Source organism: Schistocerca piceifrons, chromosome 4 (assembly GCF_021461385.2).
Source record: "Schistocerca piceifrons isolate TAMUIC-IGC-003096 chromosome 4, iqSchPice1.1, whole genome shotgun sequence".
NCBI classification, from domain to species: Eukaryota; Metazoa; Arthropoda; class Insecta; order Orthoptera; family Acrididae; genus Schistocerca; species Schistocerca piceifrons.
In genome coordinates, this window is record NC_060141.1 from 375,522,190 (window position 1) to 375,545,228 (window position 23,039).

At 39.8% G+C, this 23,039-nt stretch overlaps 1 protein-coding gene across 1 annotated transcript in view; it reads right to left on the reverse strand.

Annotated features, from left to right (window-relative positions):
- The window catches only part of LOC124795424 (arf-GAP with Rho-GAP domain, ANK repeat and PH domain-containing protein 2), a 144,621-nt gene that overhangs the window by 100,824 nt on the left and 20,758 nt on the right, over positions 1 to 23,039 (reverse strand). The window contains exons 2-3 of the mRNA XM_047259452.1: positions 20,736 to 20,910; positions 13,329 to 13,446 (exon numbers count right to left, since the gene is read on the reverse strand). Coding sequence (XP_047115408.1) covers positions 13,329 to 13,446; positions 20,736 to 20,910 — 293 coding nt within the window. The remainder of the gene's footprint in view (positions 1 to 13,328; positions 13,447 to 20,735; positions 20,911 to 23,039) is intronic.

Below are 23,039 nucleotides of genomic sequence, written 5' to 3' on the forward strand. Positions count from 1 at the left end.
TGTTCCTTCCCTCCAGTGCACCTTGGAATATTTTTATCGCATTTGCACATTTTAAAATGTGATCTATTAAATTTACTTGCCCCTCATTATTGTATTCTACAGATCTAGTTTCATCCACTGAGAACACCAATGATCTTGAGATAAAGTGTCTTCGACTGATAACCAAAATTAACTGCATCCTGCATTCAGTCTCAGCTAATGTTTAAATTTTGATAAGAAATTTAAAAAATCAGCAATGGTGGCCGAAGACTTCCAATGCAAGGGTCACCCACATCCTCCATATAGCCTAGACAAAGAGGACAGAGAAGCGGATGGAGGTTGGGGGCACCTTCTTGCCCCTTTTGGATGGGGAAATGCTCCTAAAAGGAGGAAAATTCACCAATTATCAACAGCATGAAGATGCAGAAGTCAATGGAAACTACTATGTTAAAGACACACAATATGTATCAACAGGTCATGGGGACTGTAACTGAAAGAGAGTCGTGATGAACTCTCTATTGGCAAAAGATTCTAGATTAGGTCCCCATTTGGGTCTTTTGGAAGGCATTGTTAAGGCGAAAGTGACGATTGGAAACTGATGGAACAATAGATGAAAGGTAACATTCTATGACTTGGAGTGTGGAATGTGAAAAGTCCGGATGTCATAGGAAGTTAGAAAAATCTGAAAAGAGAAATTCAGAAACTCAGTCTAGATACAGTAGAGTTCAGTGAAGTGAAATGGAAAGAAAATAAGGATTTATGATCAGACAAATACAGGGTAATATCAGCAGCAATGAAAATGGTATAATGGAAATAGGATCCATCATGAGCAGGAGGGTAGGACAGTTCAGTGAATACGCTGTCATCGCAAGCAGAAGGTGATGAGATAGAGAAAGTATACGAGAATATTAAAAATGCAGTTCAAAATGTAAAGGGAGATGAAAATTTAAGTAGTACGGAAAAGAATAGATGACAAAAATACAGAACAATTGGGCTCAGTAGTAGGAATGAGAGAAGAGAGAGACAAACTAAGTTTTGCAGTAAATTTCAGCTAGTAATAGCAAATACACTGTAAGAGGAAGTGTATTTGCAAAAGGCCTTGGAGATGTGTGAAAATTCTGGATGGATTATATCATGGTCAAACAGACTCCAACATTTAGACATGGGAATGTAATCTCTACCCAGGAACAGATACAGACTCAAATCACAATTTAGTAATAGTGAGGAGTGGACTGATGTTTCACAGCAATGTTTGGAAGAATCAGTGTGGAGAGAAGAGGGATAAATACAGTAGAATTATGAGGTGCATTTGAAGTTGTCTAACCTATTGTAATCAGATTTTCACAACACTTTCAAGTGGTAATAGCAGTGCACGATTCAAATCCCAAGGTAATAACTTTAATAGTTCCTGAAATATATCTATTAACTTAAAGCCCTAAATTTACATACTTGCACAAGTAACTGCTTCCTGTTCCCCTGGTATGACATTGATTATGTGCCACAGAAAAAATGTAATAAAACAACTTATAGCCAAATAATGAAAACATAGCTTTTACCAATACAAGCAGGACCTGTATTATCAGAAGTACTGGGTGGTTATAGCTATCGTGCAGCTATCTATGAAGCTCCAGAGAGGGCCAAAATTATCACATGCCAGCAAAACTTTGTACATATTCTAATGTGTTAATGCAGAACAGATTTATACCTTAAAAAATTAGTTCCAGTTTTGGCCACCAGGTGCAAATCTGGTGCTGTGAATGCAAAAAAAAGACATATAGGAATATTTCCATATGTAAAGGATTAGGTTTGGGACATGGGCAGAAAGATATATTGTTGATTTTATTATCAACCATCACTTTCACAATTTGTTCAATAGGAGCCTGGAGATGTCAACAAGGTAATGTATATTGCCAGATCTGCACCAGGTGGCCAAAATTGGAATTAATTCTTTTTCCACGTAAACTGGTTCTGCATAAATGCATTAGCATATCCACCAAGTTTCACTGCCATACAATAATTACAGCTGCACTTTAATTATAACCATCAAGTATTTTGGAACATCCTTTCTCATTTCAAGTTATTTTTGATTAATACTATGTATACAGTTGAAATGTTGTCAGATTGTGTGGTGAAGTGAAAGAAGAGTGTACAAGAGGAATGGATCTTAAAATTGTAAGTAATAAGTATGAATATAATAGAGGGAAACATTCCACGTGCGAAAAATATATCTAAAAACGAAGAAGCTGTAACTCACCAAACAAAAGTGTTGGTATGTTGATAGAGACAATGAAAACAATAAAAAACGCACGCACACAAATTTCAAGCTTTCGCAACCCAAGGTTGCTTCATCAGGAAAGAGGGAAGGAGAGAGAAAGACAAAAGGATGTGGGTTTTAGGGGAGAGGGTAAGGAGTCATTCCAATCCCGGGAGCAGAAAGACTTACCTTAGAGGTAAAAAGGGACAGGTATACACTCACGCCCACGCGCACGCACACACACAGACATCCATCCACACATATACACAGGCAGACATGGACTCCTTACCCTCTCCCTTAAAACCCACATCCTTTTGTCTTTCCCTCTCCTTCCCTATTTCCTAATGAAGCAACCTTGGGTTGCGAAAGCTTGAAATTTGTGTGTGTGTTTGTGTGGTTTTTATTGTTTTCATTGTCTCTATCAACATACCAACGCTTTTGTTTGATAAGTAATAAGTATGTTTGATAATGTATATGCAATCAGTATTTACATTGACAATATAATGTAATTGGGTAGATAGTAGATAAAAAATCTACTCACCCTCTGAAAATTTTGGTAAATTGTTGAATAATATTTTGGTAAGGAACAGTACAATATGGGACAGCATATGGTTAATATAACCACTTATGTCTGAGCTGGGTGATTTTTCTGTGAGCTTTGTTAGTTAAATCAAAAACGTTCCTTTGTTGCAACAAGTGGTAACAGCATGAGGCGTATTATACAGCCTTCGTTTATACTATACATACTAGCTCACAGAGAAGTTAGAAACTATGCAATACTTTGACAAGAAAATATATCATTGAATACTATGTGAACATTTTCTGTTAACAGAATGATTTTTGTTTCAGTTTCTAATTGGAAGGTCATTGGTTCAATATGGGTGCTGCTTTTAGTGAGTAGTTTGAGTGAAACAAATAATAAAAGATAATGATAAACATTAATATGTATACGAAGAACTAGTGTTACAAAAGTGTACTTGACATTTAGTATAGTTCAGGTGGCAGTATTTGTGATTTTTCAGTATGAAAATACTTTACAGTTATTTGTCAAAAATTTTAGTTAGTTTAGTTATCTGAAGTGCACATCAAGCAAATTAAGATATAACAGAGAGCAGTTTAGGGATACATTCAGTAATTTCAGTTTCTTACAGCTTTTCTTGGAAGAGTTACACTGTTCGTCATCCTAGACCAAACAATGATCTGTAACTGTAACATGATAAGCCATCCTACAATGCAGAAAGGTAGCCAAGATGCATCCACGTGTATCTTGCTCAGCAGATGGCCGAAGTGATGTACAGATGCAAGATGGATAGATGTCAGCGAGGTACACACCCTCTAGGTTACCTACTTCGAACTTAGTAGAAGCAGGAGGTATACACAACTAGCAGTGATCATTGGGTAAGACTGCTGGTACTTTGTCGTGAACTAACAATGGCTGCCACCAGCCATATTGCAAGAATGAAGGAAATTCCAAATACTGTTACTAATATTATGCACTCACCAGTTGCGTCATGTAACACTCAAAACCACTAATTACAAAAATGAGTAGCACTTAGAACTACTGTGTAACACCCTGAGGCACAGTGTCAGATCTGGCTTAATGAACACTATTTAGAGACACTACGTAGTTTCATATAATTCTTTTATTTTAGCTTCTAGCCACAATTACCTAATTTCAATCAATAAAGTGTAATTAGTGCTAATTAACCATTTCCCAGATATGCAAACTCATCAGCCTAGAATAGTTTTATTAAATTATTATTAAAATTATTATTATTGTTTTTGTTCTGGAGTCAGGGAGCATGGGACAAACTTGCACACAGTTATTCAGCTTGGCACTGCTTGACAGAGTTGTTGAATGTCCTCCTGAGAGATATTGTGCCAAATTCTGCCCAACAGATGTATTAGATCCCCAAAATACTGAGCTGGTTGGATGCCCCTGCCCATGTTGTTGTTGTTGTGGTCTTCAGTCCTGAGACTGGTTTGATGCAGCTCTCCATGCTACTCTATCCTGTGCAAGCTTTTTCATCTCCCAGTACCTACTGCAACCTACATCCTTCTGAATCTGCTTAGTGTATTCATCTCTTGGTCTCCCTCTACGATTTTTACCCTCCACGCTGCCCTCCAATACTAAATTGGTGATCCCTTGATGCCTCAGAACATGTCCTACCAACCGATCCCTTCTTCTGGTCAAGTTGTGCCACAAACTTCTCTCCTCCCCAATCCTATTCAATACCTCCTCATTAGTTATGTGATCTACCCATCTAATCTTCAGCATTCTTCTGTAGCACCACATTTCGAAAGCTTCTATTCTCTTCTTGTCCAAACTATTTATCGTCCATGTTTCACTTCCATACATGGCTACACTCCATACGAATACTTTCAGAAATGACTTCCTGACACTTAAATCAATACTGGATGTTAACAAATTTCTCTTCTTCAGAAACGCTTTCCTTGCCATTGCCAGCCTACATTTTATATCCTCTCTACTTCGACCATCATCAGTTATTTTGCTCCCCAAATAGCAAAACTCCTTTACTACTTTAAGTGCCTCATTTCCTAATCTAATTCCCTCAGCATCACCCGACTTAATTAGACTACATTCCATTATCCTTGTTTTGCTTTTGTTGATGTTCATCTTATATCCTCCTTTCAAGACACTGTCCATTCCATTCAACTGCTCTTCCAAGTCCTTTGCTGTCTCTGACAGAATTACAATGTCATCGGCGAACCTCAAAGTTTTTATTTCTTCTCCATGAATTTTAATACCTACCTCGAATTTTTCTTTTGTTTCCTTTACTGCTTGCTCAATATACAGATTGAATAACATCGGGGAGAGGCTACAACCCTGTCTCACTCCCTTCCCAACCACTGCTTCCCTTTCATGTCCCTCGACTCTTATAACTGCCATCTGGTTTCTGTACAAATTGTAAATAGCCTTTCGCTCCCTGTATTTTACCCCTGCCACCTTTAGAATTTGAAAGAGAGTATTCCAGTCAACATTGTCAAAAGCTTTCTCTAAGTCTACAAATGCTAGAAATGTAGGTTTGCCTTTCCTTAATCTTTCTTCTAAGATAAGTCGTAAGGTCAGTATTGCCTCACGTGTTCCAGTGTTTCTACGGAATCCAAACTGATCTTCCCCGAGGTTGGCTTCTACTAGTTTTTCCATTCGTCTGTAAAGAATTCGTGTTAGTATTTTGCAGCTGTGACTTATTAAGCTGATAGTTCGGTAATTTTCACATCTGTCAACACCTGCTTTCTTTGGGATTGGAATTATTATATTCTTCTTGAAGTCTGAGGGTATTTCGCCTGTTTCATACATCTTGCTCACCAGATGGTAGAGTTTTGTCATGACTGGCTCTCCCACGGCCGTCAGTAGTTCCAATGGAATATTGTCTACTCCGGGGGCCTTGTTTCGACTCAGGTCTTTCAGTGCTCTGTCAAACTCTTCACGCAGTATCGTATCTCCCATTTCATCTTCATCTACATCCTCTTCCATTTCCATAATATTGTCCTCAAGTACATCGCCCTTGTATAGACCCTCTATATACTCCTTCCACCTTTCTGCTTTCCCTTCTTTGCTTAGAACTGGGTTTCCATCTGAGCTCTTGATATTCATACAAGTGCTTCTCTTATCTCCAAAGGTCTCTTTAATTTTCCTGTAGGCGGTATCTATCTTACCCCTAGTGAGATAAGCCTCTACATCCTTACATTTGTCCTCTAGCCATCCCTGCTTAGCCATTTTGCACTTCCTGTCGATCTCATTTTTGAGACGTTTGTATTCCTTTTTGCCTGTTTCACTTACTGCATTTTTATATTTTCTCCTTTCATCAATTAAATTCAATATTTCTTCTGTTACCCAAGGATTTCTACTAGCCCACGTCTTTTTACCTACTTGATCCTCTGCTGCCTTCACTACTTCATCCCTCAAAGCTACCCATTCTTCTTCTACTGTATTTATTTCCCCCATTCCTGTCAATTGCTCCCTTATGCTCTCCCTGAATCTCTGTACAACCTCTGGTTATTTTAGTTTATCCAGGTCCCATCTCCTTAAATTCCCACCTTTTTGCAGTTTCTTCAGTTTTAATCTACAGTTCATAACCAAAAGATTGTGGTCAGAGTCCACATCTGCCCCTGGAAATGTCTTACAATTTAAAACCTGGTTCCTAAATCTCTGTCTTACCATTATATAATCTATCTGATACCTTTTAGTATCTCCAGGGTTCTTCCATGTATACAACCTTCTTTCATGATTCTTAAACCAAGTGTTAGTTATGATTATGTTGTGCTCTGTGCAAAATTCTACCAGGCGGCTTCCTCTTTCATTTCTGTCCCCCAATCCATATTCACCTACTATGTTTCCCTCTCTCCCTTTTCCTACACTCGAATTCCAGTCACCCATGACTATTAAATTTTCGTCTCCCTTCACAATCTGAATAATTTCTTTTATTTCATCATACATTTCTTCAATTTCTTCGTCATCTGCAGAGCTAGTTGGCATATAAACTTGTACTACTGTAGTAGGTGTGGGCTTCGTGTCTATCTTGGCCACAATAATGCGTTCACTATGCTGTTTGTAGTAGCTTACCCGCATTCCTATTTTCCTATTCATTATTAAACCTACTCCTGCATTACCCCTATTTGATTTTGTGTTTATAACCCTGTAGTCACCTGACCAGAAGTCTTGTTCCTCCTGCCACCGAACTTCACTAATTCCCACTATATCTAACTTCAACCTATCCATTTCCCTTTTTAAATTTTCTAACCTACCTGCCCGATTAAGGGATCTGACATTCCACGCTCCGATCCGTAGAACGCCAGTTTTCTTTCTCCTGATAACGACATCCTCTTGAATAGTCCCCGCCCGGAGATCCGAATGGGGGACTATTTTACCTCCGGAATATTTTACCCAAGAGGACGCCATCATCATTTAATCATACAGTAAAGCTGCATGCCCTCGGGAAAAGTTACGGCTGTAGTTTCCCCTTGCTTTCAGCCGTTCGCAGTACCAGCACAGCAAGGCCGTTTTGGTTATTGTTACAAGGCCAGATCCGTCAATCATCCAGACTCTTGCCCTTGCAACTACTGAAAAGGCTGCTGCCCCTCTTCAGGAACCACACGTTTGTCTGGCCTCTCAACAGATACCCCTCCGTTGTGGTTGCACCTACGGTACGGCTATCTGTATCGCTGAGGCACGCAAGCCTCCCCACCAACGGCAAGGTCCATGGTTCATGGGGGGCCCCTGCCCATAATGCTCCAAATGTTCTCAGTTGGGGAGAGATCTGCCAATCTTGCTGACAGGGTTTGGCAAGTGTTGTAACTGCAACCAGGACGGTCGCAGGGTAGCAATAACGAAAAGCGCGGCAGGACCCGCTGAGAGGCCCGCGAACAACAGCACAACGGGAGAGGACGGACACGAACAACGAAAGACAGAACGAATACAACAAGATCGAACAACAGAGTCACAAGGAAACAAACATGTCCACTCACACACAGAACAAGGAAGAAAGCGGTCTAGCATGAAGCGAGGTGTAAACCGCCGTACACGTGATTAGACTGACTGGCTGAGCGCGAGGCAGGCGCTTAAGTACGCTATCAGGGGCGCTGCTATTGGCCGCTGGGCCCACGTGTTCCCCTGTGGCACCCTCACACTAAAAGCGGGCGAGGCCGCGTGCGCCGCCACAGCTTACCGCGCGATGGTGCAGACCTCTATGGGTCTTCGACGTCCATTACATCTGGCGCGGATTCAAATTCCGCGGCACGTGGTACCAGAGCAAGCAAGCATGAAGACAAGCAGTAAAAACTCTCACCAAGTGTAGGCAGACATTATCTTGCTGATATTTAAGCCCAAGATGGCTTGCCGTTTAGGGCAACAAAATAGGGCACAGAATGTCATCGACGTACCACTGTACTGTAAGGATGCCACGAAAGACAATCAAAGCAGTCCTACTACGAAAAGAAATGGCATCCCCGACCATCTGTCCCAGCTGTCAGGCCGTACAGCGGACAACAGTAGGGTTGATACCCCCCACTGTTCAAGGTGTCTTCAAACACATCCAGTTCCAGCAGAACCACTCACACTCGTCACCATACTACATTTCATAATGTGCACATAGTGATCCATGGTGAGATGACCATAAATTTGATGAAATATCCCTGTCCCAGCCAATGAGATCCACTCCCAGCACAAGACTGCGATGCGACCAACATATGAATGTTGCACAATTTACTGTGGTTGTAACACGGTCCAAGTGAACTGTGGACTACCTCCAGACATTCGCTCATTCACTGGCCCTCCGCCACACACCGTTGGGTGGCTTGCGGAGTATAAATGTGGATGTAGATGTAAACTCATCTGAAAAGATGATGTGCTACCAGTCATGATCTACATTCAGTTCAGTGAAGGCAAGCCTATAAAGTTTGTGATCATCAGAGAGGGTCTCTTTATTAAAAGCCCTATGGGCTCTAAGACCAGCATCCCTTAAGAAGATGTGAATTGTTTGCAAGCTTTCAATGGAAGTGGTCTCATTATTGTGTTGGACAGCAATTAGAAGTGGTCTTTTCATACAGGTTCCAACTAACACATTGTCTTGCTAAGGTGTCGACCATCTCCAAAGCCTGACCCTCTACGCTGGCCAATTATGCATCTCACACCACCGCTTTATCTGCTTCTAGACACAGTGAGGGCAAACACCACTCCTGGCTGACACTTCACATGCACTGAAACCATCATACTGGACGAGTGCCAGGACACTACCTCTCGTGGCTTGCATATGCTGAGGTGTTGCTGAGGTGTCCTGACAGTAAATTTAATTATTTTACTGGAATTCAAACCCTCAAAGATTGTCATGTAACGACCACATCACACCACAAATTTGCTCTTTTTTGTTTTATTCATGGCATAAACATTTTGGCATTCCAAACCGATAAAAGTAAGTGTTATAATGCGTATATAAAAGAGTATGCAGTAATTGTATGCAAACACAGAAAATATAAAAGGCCTATAAGTAAAACTTTTTCCATAGGATGAGAGCAAATACCCCCTAAAAGTGTGTTACATGTGGTGTTGTTTGCCAGTATGTGTTGCACTGGTGCAAGCTGTACACAGCCGAAGGTACCTAAGCTTATCAAAACATGCAGGCAGGTTTTTTTTTAACCGTACATGGTGAGGGTGTATATGCCCCAGGACCACCGGTAAGTCTGGGAAACACCTGAAATTTTTTTTTTTCACCGGGAGAAATCCGGATAACCCCTGGAAACTTTTAGAATTTCAGGAATTTGTCATTTTTTTTACTTTTCAATTTTTTGCGCTCCTGACTGGTAAGAACTGATACTCTAACAAAGAATTTTATTTTAGCCCACTACTGCAGAATAATACTGCAGCAATACAACATAAATGAGAAAATAACACTAAAATAAAACTTAGCCACAAAAAATAAGCCACTTACAAAAACAAAACATAGTGCACGCACAAGCATCTGCAGACAGTAAAATGTGTCAGAAACTACGCAATAGTTCATAACAACAAACTGCTACAATGTGCCTTTCTCATGGGCCTTGTTTCGATGAGCGTGATGTCACAACTGTTTACATTTCTAACAGGTCACGAGGAAATATTGCAAATAGTGATTTGAGAAGCGTTACTTTGTAGTTTCATATAAAAAAAAAAGTGTTAAGTCAGTTCTTTCTATGGAAAACTCAAAGTGCTTGAGGGAACATTTATTCAGACAGGTAGCCCACGAAATGTTTGTTGCACAGAAGTGAAATAGAAATATTGAGCTACCATTTAAGCTGTGCACTTCATATCCAGCCTAACCATACTCTCGGATTGGGAGGAGGGAGGGAGGGGGGGGGGGGGGGAGATCAGTGACCAGTATCACATGTGAAAGCTGGACTTTTCTTGTAGCTACACAGCATGTATATTAATTTAAACCATTATCTTTCTATTTGTGTGTTCAGCCCACTTAATAATGATGTTGCTATTGGTTGGCTACATCATCCGACCTATGTCCTGAATATCTGCTGTCATTGGCTGGCAAGTTTTACAGCTCCATGGGAAAGCATACTGTCATTTAATATATAAAAAATTTGCTTTCACCTGGGAAATTCAAGAAAAATCCAGGATTTTTTTTCTTCTCCGTGTATACATTCTGACAGTGCACTTCAGTGAAATAGCTCTCAAAACTAAGGGCCTGAATCCAAAATAGTTCTGCAAACATGTAGGCGCCACTGTAATATTTTGGCTGCATTTTGAAGAAAACCTAATGGAATTCTTGGGATACAACTACTGCATATGTGTGGACAGAAGAAAAGGAGTGGTTAGTAGATAATTACCATTCTTGCGTCATTTTGACAAACGAAACTCCAGATGATATGCGGAAGCATTCCACGTATAAAAGAAAACACACAAAACAGAACCTAAATACCTGGAATTTCTGCCATTTAGTATAAGATAATACTGTGTTTACAACCTTGGTGGACAGCACCTGGGCTTGTTGGAAAATAATAAGTTACAGCTCTTGCTCAAAATCTTCTTCAAGAATGACTCCTTGTAGGTACAAATAAAACATGGTTCCCAGAAGAAGAAGAAGAAGAAGAAGAAGAAGAAGAAGGAGGAGGAGGAGGAGGACATTAAGATTTTGGCATTCTTACCATACTGCAGTAGTAGAGCAAAGCTTCAACAAAAGACACATGTTAAACTTGAATCAGATAAAAGTACAAATTGTGCAAATTGTTTCCAAGATCCCATAATGAAAGAGCCAGTGTAAACAAGGGTAAATGATTACCTTATTTATCAAGACAGTGGTTTCCATCTCATTTCCACAAGGGACACTAATTTTACAACAACATCGCCATCCTGGGACAACACCCACAGGAGAGAAAATGGACTGGCAGCACAGGAACTCAATGTCCAGGCTCATAACTACCACACACTCACGAAGCAAAGATGTTGTTGAAAGACAGGTGAGGTATGAGCAGCGGCAACTTGAAATTAGCGGAGATTGAGGCCTGGCGGATAACGAGAAGAGAGGATATACTGAAGGGCAAGTTCCCATCTCCGGAGTTCGGATAGGTTGGTGTTAGTGGGAAGTATCCAGATAACCCGGACGGTGTAACACTGTTCCAAGATGTGCTGGCCGTGCACCAAGGCATGTTTAGCCACAGGGTGATCCTCATTACCAACAAACACTGTCTGCCTGTGTCCATTCATGCAAATGGACAGTTTGTTGCTGGTCATTCCCACATAGAATGCGTCACGGTGTAGGCAGGTCAGTTGGTAGATCACGTGGGTGCTTTCACACATGGCTCTGCCTTTGATCGTGTACACCTTCCGGGTTACAGGACTGGAGTACGTGGTGGTGGGAGGGGGCATGGGACAGGTTTTACACCGGGCGCGATTACAAGGGTAGGAGCCAGAGGGTAGGGAAGGTGGTTTGGGGATTTCATAGGGATGAACTAAGAGGTTACGAAGGTTAGGTGGACGGCGGAAAGACACTCTTGGTGGAGTGGGGAGGATTTCATGAAGGATGGATCTCATTTCAGGGCAGGATTTGAGGAAGTCGTATCCCTGCTGGAGAGCCACATTCAGAGTCTGATCCAGTCCCGGAAAGTATCCTGTCACAAGTGGGGCACTTTTGTGGTTCTTCTGTGGGAGGTTCTGGGTTTGAGACGATGAGGAAGTGGCAGACTCTGAATGTGGCTCTCAAGCAGGGATACGACTTCCTCAACTCCTGCCCTGAAATGAGATCCATCTTCATGAAATCCTCCCCACTCCACCAAGAGTGTCTTTCTGCCGTCCACCTAACCTTCATAACCTCTTAGTTCATCCCTATGAAATCCCCAAACCACCTTCCCTACCCTCTGGCTCCTACGCTTGTAATCGCACCCGGTGTAAAACCTGTCCCATGCACCCTCCCACCACCACCTACTCCAGTCCTGTAACCCAGAAGGTGTACACGATCAAAGGCAGAGCCACGTGTGAAAGCACCCACGTGAGCTACCAACTGACCTGCCTACACTGTGACGCATTCTATGTGGGAATGACCAGCAACAAACTGTCCATTCGTGTGAATGGACACAGGCAGACAGTGTTTGTTGATAATGAGGATCACCCTGTGGCTAAACATGCCTTGGTGCACCGCCAGCACATCTTGGCACAGTGTTACACCGTCCGGGTTATCTGGATACTTCCCACTAACACCAACCTATCCGAACTCCGGAGATGGGAACTTGCCCTTCAGTATATCCTCTCTTCTCGTTATCCACCAGGCCTCAACATCCGCTAATTTCAAGTTGCCGCTGCTCATACCTCACCTGTCTTTCAACAACATCTTTGCTTCTTTACTTCCGCCTCGACTGACATCTCTGCCCAAACTCTTTGCCTTTACAAATGTCTGCTTGTGTCTGTGTATGTGCGGATGGATATGTGTGTGTGTGTGTGTGTGTGTGTGTGTGTGTGTGTGTGTGTGTGTGTGTGTGTGTGTGTGCGTGCGCGCGCGAGTGTATACCTGTCCTTTTTTCCCCCTAAGGTAAGTCTTTCCGCTCCCGGGATTGGAATGACTCCTTACCCTCTCCCTTCAAACCCACATCCTTTCGTCTTTCTGTCTCCTTCCCTCTTTCCTGACGAAGCAACCATTGGTTGCGAAAGCTAGAATTTTGTGTGTATGTTTGTGTTTGTTTGTGTGTCTATCGACGTGCCAGCGCTTTCGTTTGGTAAGTCACATCATCTTTGTTTTTAGATACATTTTTTCCCACGTGGAATGTTTCCCTTACTGGAATGCCTAATGCTCTCGTGGGAGAGGAGGGCCGTGGTTCGAAGACTACAAAAGATTCTCAAGATAACAGAGCTTTGCATAAAGATGTAATGTTTCTTTGGAATGACATTATTTTGCCCATACTATAAAAAGATTTCATAATCAATGAAACTCTCACACAAAGTCTACAATCTCATATACAATAACAGCATTCAAAAACTAAGTACTTCACAGTGTACACCAAAACATTTTCATATGCTCAACTGTGTCTTCCTTTGCAATGACTTATGATCGCAAAAAGCCTACTAATTATGAAAAACACATTACAACCATCGTCTTACCAACATATCTTGCCTTCCGCAGATCAGCTTCTTGAACAGCACCATTGGTAATGCAATACAGAAGTGTTCTCTCAGTAATTAAAATCCATCCAGTGTGCCATATCCCATTAATACCTTCCTAAAACACGTAATGATAAATAACATGTTGCTGCAGAAAATAAAAATTCTTGAGTTATAAAACTGCATTAAATCATCAATTCAAAGAAACCTCTGATACAGCACAAATACATTTTAATAACTAACATTATAAATACTGGCCTTGTTCTATAAGCTATATTTGTGTGGTATGGTAAATATAAAGACTATGTTAGCATATGTCCCATGAAGACATAACACAGTGACAGTACTGATACTGTTATAGTAAAACTTCCTGATGATGTTACAGTAAATTTCCTACAAGCACATATAAATTGGACAAATGCGTTTAGGGTATGTTGCTGACATTGGTTGTGCAGCCATTTAGTAAGATGCATTTGTACTGCATAATGTAGTCAGATTGTAGTAACACAATAAGTTCAGATAGTAATGATGGAAGTAGATAGTGATCACATACCCTTCTCTCCAAATAAGACCACAAAGGCTCAATACTATTGCGAGCTTGTGATTGTGGTGGCCACAGAACATGCGACAATACAACCTTGTGCTCAAAAAACCAGTCCTGGGTTATGTAAGCTACATGGACAGGGGCCTTTGTCATCTTGGAACACAGCTTCACCTCTGGGGAACAAATACTGAACCACAGAATGGGCCAGAACAGCCAAAATGTTCATATAATCCGTGGCAATAATGCGACCTTGCAGAGCAACCACAGTTCATGTGGAATATGACCATATGGCAGCCCAAATCATCACAGAACCCCCATCATTTTTCACTCTTGGGATGTAAATTGGGCCCAAAGTTGGAAGCAGTGTGCACCAAGACTGGCTTTGGCACCACTTCTTCCCATTACAGGCATTTGCATAAATGATGTGTGGTACTGGAATTCCAGATCGCCCACATGCACCCAGCTTACAGAGCTCCTTTATGTTGTTTTGGAGCTGACAGTGTTTGCAAGTGTGACATTCCATCCTGAAGTGACTTCTGAAGCTGTCATCCTCTTATTTTTAATCACAATCATCTACAATGACTGTCTGTCACTATCACTCAACACACACTTTCCTCTGTCTTGTGACTTAGCAGATGATTTTTTTTTGTCTTTTTTTATTTTTATTTTTTTTCTGCTTTCATTGTATGCAGTATAAATCTTCAATATGGTACCTCTTGAAATGCCAAACACTTTGGCTACCTTTCTTACAGAATCACCTCCAATCTGGGCACCAACAGTTTGTCCACGTTCAAATTCATTTCGGTCAAACATAATACACTCACAACTACACAAAACACCCTTCTGACCATGACTGACACTTGCAACATATGTTGAACATTGTACAGTTGCCATTTGGTAAAATACAACAGCACAACCTGCAGGTTTTGCTAGTATCTGCATTTATGTTCAACCATGTTTACAGTGTTTCCATATTTTTGTCCACACTCTGCATATGAACATTTCTGAACTGGAAATTTTCCACTGTAAGTTAGTTACCTCAAATGCTTGTATAACAGGAAGTGTAAAATTGCATTATGCCTTCATTTATACAACAGCAGTTGCACACGTCAAGTTAGTTCCAAGTCAGTTGCAGAAAGTTCCAGATCATGTTTGTAGTACACAGTATCTGTTAATCAGTGATAAGTATTTTGACAGTACAAGTCTGTACAAATATGTGTACATAAATGGTACTTTTGGAAAGGATAAAAAGTAGAAACAAATGCAAAAAGCTGTCAGATTATTACTTTATGTGCATAAACCCAGTATCTAATTACTCTACATCAAAAGCTAATTATTTCAAAATCAATTACCTTCTACATACTATGTCATAAAATTTAGTACCATGGTGATAGTCATTGGCTTGCTATTCTAATTAATTCACCTCAAAATCTCAAACTTAATTTTCGCTAATGTTAAATGATGTCCTTTATTACATTGAATAATCAGATAGTAATATTAGAACCCCAATTGAAATACAATGGAACTGTAAATTGACTTTATGGAATCAATTTGACCTTCAGGCTCCATGATGACCAAAAGTACAAACCCCAAACATACTGATGCACAAAGGAGAACAGCAAGGGAATACGTGGAACAGAGCATGCACCCACAAAGATATCTTTTTGTATGGCAACCACAACTGTACATGTCCATTTTCACACAACGAGGAAAAAAAAATACCTTCCAAATTTCGAAGATAGTCTTCTGTGAAGCATGCAGGACTAGCACTCCTGGAAGAAAGGATTTTGTGGAGACAGGGCTTAGCCACAGCCTGGGCCATGTTTCCAGAGTGAAATTTTCACTCTGCACTGGAGTGTGTGCCAATATGAAACTTGAAAGGCAAAGTCCCAAGCTCATGTCTTGGTCCTGTATACAGTTTTAATCTGCCAGGAAGTTTCGTATCCGGTAGGAGATGAGGTACTGATGGAAGTAAAGCTGTGAGAATGGGTCATGAGTCATGCTTGAATACCTCAGTTCATACAACACTTGGCCACAAAAGACAAAGGTTCTGAGTTTGCTCTCAGTCCAATACGAGGTGCATTCAAGTCCTAAGGCCTCCGATTTTTTTTCTAATTAACTACTCACGCAAAATTGATGAAACTGGCATTACTTCTCGACGTAATCGCCCTGCAGACGTACACATTTTTCACAACGCTGACGCCATGATTCCACGGCAGCGGCAAAGGCTTCTTTAGGAGTCTGTTTTGACCACTGGAAAAGCGCTGAGGCAATAGCAGCACGGCTGGTGAATGTGCGGCCACGGAGAGTGTCTTTCATTGTTGGAAAAAGCCAAAAGTCACTAGGAGCCAGGTCAGGTGAGTAGGGAGCATGAGGAATCACTTCAAAGTTGTTATCACAAAGAAACTGTTGCATAACGTTAGCTCGATGTGCAGCTGCATTGTCTTGGTGAAACAGCACACGCGCAGCCCTTCCCGGACGTTTTTGTTGCAGTGCAGGAAGGAATTTGTTCTTCAAAACATTTTCGTAGGATGCACCTGTTACCGTAGTGCCCTTTGTAACGCAATGGGTAAGGATTACACCCTCGCTGTCCCAGAACATAGACACCATCATTTTTTCAGCACTGGCGGTTACCCGAAATTTTTTTGGTGGTGGTGAATCTGTGTGCTTCCATTGAGCTGACTGGCACTTTGTTTCTGGATTGAAAAATGGCACCCACGTCTCATCCATTGTCACAACCGACGAAAAGAAAGTCCCATTCATGCTGTCGTTGCGCGTCAACATTGCTTGGCAACATGCCACACGGGCAGCCATGTGGTCGTCCGTCAGCATTCGTGGCACCCACCTGGATGACACTTTTCGCATTTTCAGGTCGTCATGCAGGATTGTATGCACAGAACCCACAGAAATGTCAACTCTGGAGGCGATCTGTTCAACAGTCATTCGGCGATCCCCCAAAACAATTCTCTCCACTTTCTCGATCATGTCGTCAGACCGGCTTGTGCGAGCCCGAGGTTGTTTCGGTTTGTTGTCACACGATGTTCCGCCTTCATTAAACTGTCGCACCCACGAACGCACTTTCGACACATCCATAACTCCATCACCACATGTCTCCTTCAACTGTCGATGAATTTCACTGGGTTTCACACAACGCAAATTCAGAAAACGAATGATTGCATGCTGTTCAAGTAAGGAAAACGTCGCCATTTTAAGTATTTAAAACAGTTCTCATTCTCGCCGCTCGTGGTAAAATTCCATCTGCCGTACGGTGCTGCCATCTCTGGGACGTATTGACAATGAATGCGGCCTCATTTTAAAACAATGCGCATGTTTCTATCTCTTTCCAGTCCGGAGAAAAAAAATCGGAGGCCTTAGAACTTGAATGCACCCCGTACAATGTTTTAATCTGTCAGGAAGTTTCAAATCAGTGCACGCTTCACTGCAAAGTGAAAATTTCATTCCAGAAACATCCTCAGGATACGGCTAAGCCATGTCTCTACAATATTCATTTTTCCACAGGTTGCAAGTCATGCTTCAGCAGCTAATTTGGTAGAGCAATTGCCCACAAAAAGCACAGGTCCCGAGTTTGAAGCTTGGTCCAGCACACAGCTTTAATCTGTCAGGAAACTTAATATAAAGAGTGGCTAAAAGTACAAAATGGATGTTGTTGTTGGCAAATTGTAGGAGCAAAGTCAAATATGTAAAATAGGTAAAATCAATCATAGTCAAGTGAAATCGTAAGACTAAATTTATGACAACATGAGCCAATAAGATATCTGTTATTTATCTGGCAACAAACAAAAAATTTTCTTAAATCTGTTTTCAATCACCAAAGACATAGTTTGAATGAAAAGTATCTAACTGCATTGTCTACTATCAGCTGTCACAACTACACAATGAAGGGGTACACCATTTCCTGTCAAAATAAGTGGCAGCATCAATAATCTTCCACTGAGAGTAAGTAATGGACAAGACAGTTTTCTATAAATGACCCTGTCTGAATGCAAGACAATTATTTCATATAATGTGTTCAACACATCTAATCACAAAGATGAATCTCAGGAGCATGAGAAAAAACTGTAAAAACATAAATACAGAGGAACAAGTAACAACCACTTTGTCTCTGTGGGACAATAACAAGAAATTATAACTAAGGTTAGTCTTGTTTCATTAATGGTAAAAGGCACTAGGTGTGCTCCTTGTGTATTAAAATGTCTGTAACATCTTAGTATTTAGTTGTGAGGAGACTGGCGGGATGGGAGACGTTTTCCAGTTATACGATGAAGCTCCAATTTTTTTTGTAGGCAGCAACTTCAAATTTTTGTGAACATACTGATATGTAGTCATTAAATACAAGGTGATTCAAAAACGTTTACAAACTGACATGGCACATCAGGCATACAACAAGAATCAGTAATTACATAGAACCAGGGGACATAAATGTCATCCTCATCCTGGGCTACTAAATGGCACTGCAGCTATTTAGTCACATGCTACATATGGATGCCGACTACAGGAGATGCTCAAAGTTTTGTCCACATGCATCGAGACACACCTGACATCAATGTTGCATTGAGCAGCACATCCTATTAAAGATAACTGGTATATTTCAAAGACACTTTGCTGCCGCAACAATCCTGCCCACTAAGTCCTCCAGTGATGTAACAAGTGTTTCACACACAAGGCCCTACAGGTAGCCCCACAGGAAAAAATTGATTGGGGTCAGATTGGGTGTTCACAGTGGCCACGGCCATGCGACTGGTCCACTGCGACCAATCCAGCAGCTGAGAAAGGTTGCTTGCAGATGGCCCTCATTTGTCTGCTGAAACACATGGGGGCTACATAGTGCTGAAATCAAATGTAGCAATGAATGGGAGCATCATTCAGCATGTCCGACAGAACATCTTGCAGGAATACTAGATACGTGGGAGCATCAAGGTGGTGTAGGAAAATTAACAGCTCAATTAAACAGTCTCGCGATGCCCTCCCACACGACTGTAGCACCCTCTCGGTGCATTTGCGACACATGCTTCCTATGTGACTACTGACCCTCGTTGTATGCCCAATGTGCCATGTCAGTTTGTAAATGCTTTTTTTAATCACCCTATATAGTTGCCTAATATTTAAAAATGTGTTCATTCTATTACCAGCACTGCTTTTTATTATACAACAGAGAATTGTACTCTCAGAATTCAGATACTTAAATATGTCTGGAACACACTATTATCATAAGCTTTTAATTTAAATTTTAATCCATAGATATGTCAAAGTAATTTTACAGTTTAATATCTCACTGACACTGAGGTCTTTAAGAGTTACAGCACTATCACAGTTGGAACAAAGAGAGGGGAAGAAATTCTGTAACATTTTTAAAATAAACATCACAAAATTCAATGGACGAGGTTTAACGAAATCTACCCCAGGATTATTAGGAAGTGGTGAGCACTTGACAATGGTCCAGAAGCAATTGTCCAAAAGCTCATGGACATTTAACCACTTCACATGGCTAGATGTTCAAAAATTTTATTAGTTTATATCACTGTGAGACTATGCATTTCTTCTAAAACAGCATGGCTTGATGAGGATTTGAATACGACCCCTTATTGGTAACTTGCTAAAGACTTCTGTACAATAATAGACAAGGATACAAACTGATGTCTACTGAAAAATACAACTTATCATGAAATTTCTGTTACTAAAGTAACGTTTCATCCATAGAAAGATTCATATTTGCTCTAAATCTAAACTCTTATGTACAAATTAACAACAAAAATTATTACAGTGTATGTGCACTGAAAGGTGCTATTCAAGTTCTTTGTTTCACTTTTCTTGCAAGTAACATGACTCTCCATCCCAGTTTCATCTTACACTTTATAAATGCTATAAATTCATTTGGCTAAAGTGCAGTTACAGTGTCAGCAGCTCTAGCTTTGCGTGTTGATGTTGACAATAAGTTAACATTGCTCATAGCCAATAGGGTTATATTATACAGAACGCAATTAGAATCACTGAATCTTATGATTTCTTTCAGCAGAAAACATGAATTGATTACATTTACCAGAAAAACTTTTCCTGATCTGGTTATTAACAATCTGGTTCATTACCGAATTTCGTATTTATTTGGTGAATGGAATAAAATAGATATGCAGATAAACTGCCCTGTAGCAAAGCCTAATGCCTAGGTTAGGTTGGAGTGTGTCAATTTGCTTGTGAGTTGGCGCACCCCACAAATCTCAACACAAAAATAAGATTGCTATACAGACTGATGTATTGTGTAGCCCGAGCTTTTGTTTGTCACTGCTGCCAAAATTTGCAATGACATGATTAAATTCTAGCCCATAAGAACAAATTACCATTTATCTTTATTTATGGAGCACAGAAAATTACAAACAAGCATCCGATTCATTACCGAAACCAACTCTCAATTCATTGCACTCCATTCCCATCATTCATAATGCGCGTTGTTAACAACATCGGCATGCAACCCAACACCCACCGACGCAGAGCAATTTTAGCTATTCACTCATACCGTTAATACCCAACTCTATTACCATTCAAACTCCCATTTCACATTTTTTATATCAAGTATCAAGTGGTAGGGAGAAATTGATATAATTAAAGCATATGTATAATAAATGAATTCCAATGGTTATCTAAAGCAAAGACTGTGAGCTTTACCCCACATAGTTAATTATTTCCTTGTCCAAATGGATTTAATTAAAATTTACTTATTAAAAAATAAGCCTACTCAACAATTGTGCAAAAGTGAGCCCTCCTCCCTCCCCCCCCCCCCCCCCCCACACACACACACATATGTAATTACAGTGAAATACAAAGCTATGAAATATACACATGAAATTCACCTTTAAGAAACACCATCCTGCTCGTGTGTACTCTGCTGTGATCCTTGTTGGAAAAACTGAAGTAATACTTTCTAATATTTTCTGCATCCATATGCGACGCTCGGCAGATCCAAAGGTGCCAAATGTATTAGACTGGCCTTTAACTAACGTGATTTCAAAACAATCACCATCACAGCTGAATGTACAAATAAATTAGGAAATCAATATAAAGATGATAAACAAAACAACAAATTAAGGACAAGAAGCTGAAAATATTTAGTAGGATACATGTAACTACAATGAACAAAAATAATTTTTAAAAATGTAAGAAGTTCTCAAAAACAATAATAATAATGATAATAATAATAATAAATCTAGTGAAAAAAAACGGTGTACAAAATTAAACAATAAAATTAGTTAGTTATTTTTGTAATGAAAAGTGAAATAATACTCAAAAGGAAATCATCCATTTAGGAAAGCATGCTAGTTTGTAAGCAAGGTGCCTTCTCAAAACTTAACAACTATCATGGATGATGTTTATTCTTAGTCGGTTGCAGCCTGATCATGAATGAACTAGTACCCCACCTAACAAAAAATTAAACCATAAGTATCTGTGCTGTTTATCAAACTGGCAGGTGTTTCAGACAGGCACTGCAATTTATTTATTTATTGTTCTTCCGAATGTTTATAATTTAGTCAGTTGGACAAATACAAAACAAGAAAAAGTATGTAACAATATAATTCCAGCAATTTATCAACCCAAGCCTGAATTAGAGCAAAAAGAGAATACATATAGAACTAAAATCTATCTCTGTCTCAAATGACAGACATCTCTAGGTATATGTGCAAAACAAAGTGATTTATTAATAAGAAAGAATAAATGAATCTGAAATATGAGGATATGGTACTCAGGGCATAATAAAAGATAAAATAAACAGTACTAACAAGGAGAGGACTCCAGCAGTGGGATCAACTTTTTGATACAATCTCTAAAGTGATGTAGGTTAAGGTACAGGGAATCACACCCTTCAGCCTTTCATCTTGTGGGCTTTCATTTGTGAGTAATAGAAGAAAAAAGTTTTGGATTTTGTGCGATGATATATAGCTTCAAATAGGTAAGAATTCACAAACTTTTCATGGCATAATGATTAAAATACTAATTTCACATGGAAAAGGGGTGGGTTTGAATTTTGTCAGGTGGTTTGAAATTTTTAAATCTTAATCAAAATGACCTTGATCATTATTTTTATTCACTTAATTGGTTTGAATGTAATTTTTTTCTATTCATTTGTCACATCATATTAGTCATCATATGGAACACATCATTTTCTTGCATTTTTCCACTTAGAATCCTTCTTCATGTGATTTTGATTATTGTTGTGTATTAACTTCGATTCAATTGCTTCCAATTTGTCATCTTATATTTCTAACCATGTTATTGCAATCATCATCATCATCATCATCATCATCATTATTATTATTATTTTTTTTTTTTTTTTTTTTTTTCCTTCACTTTCTCAGACGTTAAGTCCGGTTAAAAATGGAGTGACGCGGACCTTGATCAAGCGTCACTTCCTTTTAACTGTACGGTATGTGTTATATTGCATTTAGGAACTTTCGGGTAATTGAACATGTATCAATAATTACGGATTTCTGTAGTTGTATATATATGTTTGGATGTAGCTGTATTGCATTGATGTACTGGTGGATATTGTGTGGTATGACTCCTGTAGTTGATAGTATAATTGGTATGATGTCAACTTTATCCTAATGCCACATGTCTTTGACTTCCTCAGCCAGTTGGATGTATTTTTCAATTTTTTCTCCTGTTTTCTTCTGTATATTTGTTGTATTGGGTATGGATATTTCGATTAGTTGTGTTAATTTCTTCTTTTTATTGGTGAGTATGATGTCAGGTTTGTTATGTGGCGTTGTTTTATCTGTTATAATGGTTCTGTTCCAGTATAATTTGTATTCATCATTCTCCAGTACATTTTGTGGTGTATACTTGTATGTAGGAACGTGTTGTTTTAAAAGTTTATGTTGTAAGGCAAGCTGTTGATGTATTATTTTTGCGACATTGTCATGTCTTCTGGGGTATTCTGTATTTGCTAGTATTGTACATCCGCTTGTGATGTGATCTACTGTTTCTATTTGTTGTTTACAAAGTCTGCATTTATCCGTTGTGGTATTGGGATCTTTATAATATGCTTGCTGTAATACGTGGTGTTTATTGTTTGATCCTGTATTGCAATCATGAATCCTTCTGTCTCACTGAATATATTGCCTTTTCTTAGCCATGTGTTGGATGCGTCTTGATCGATG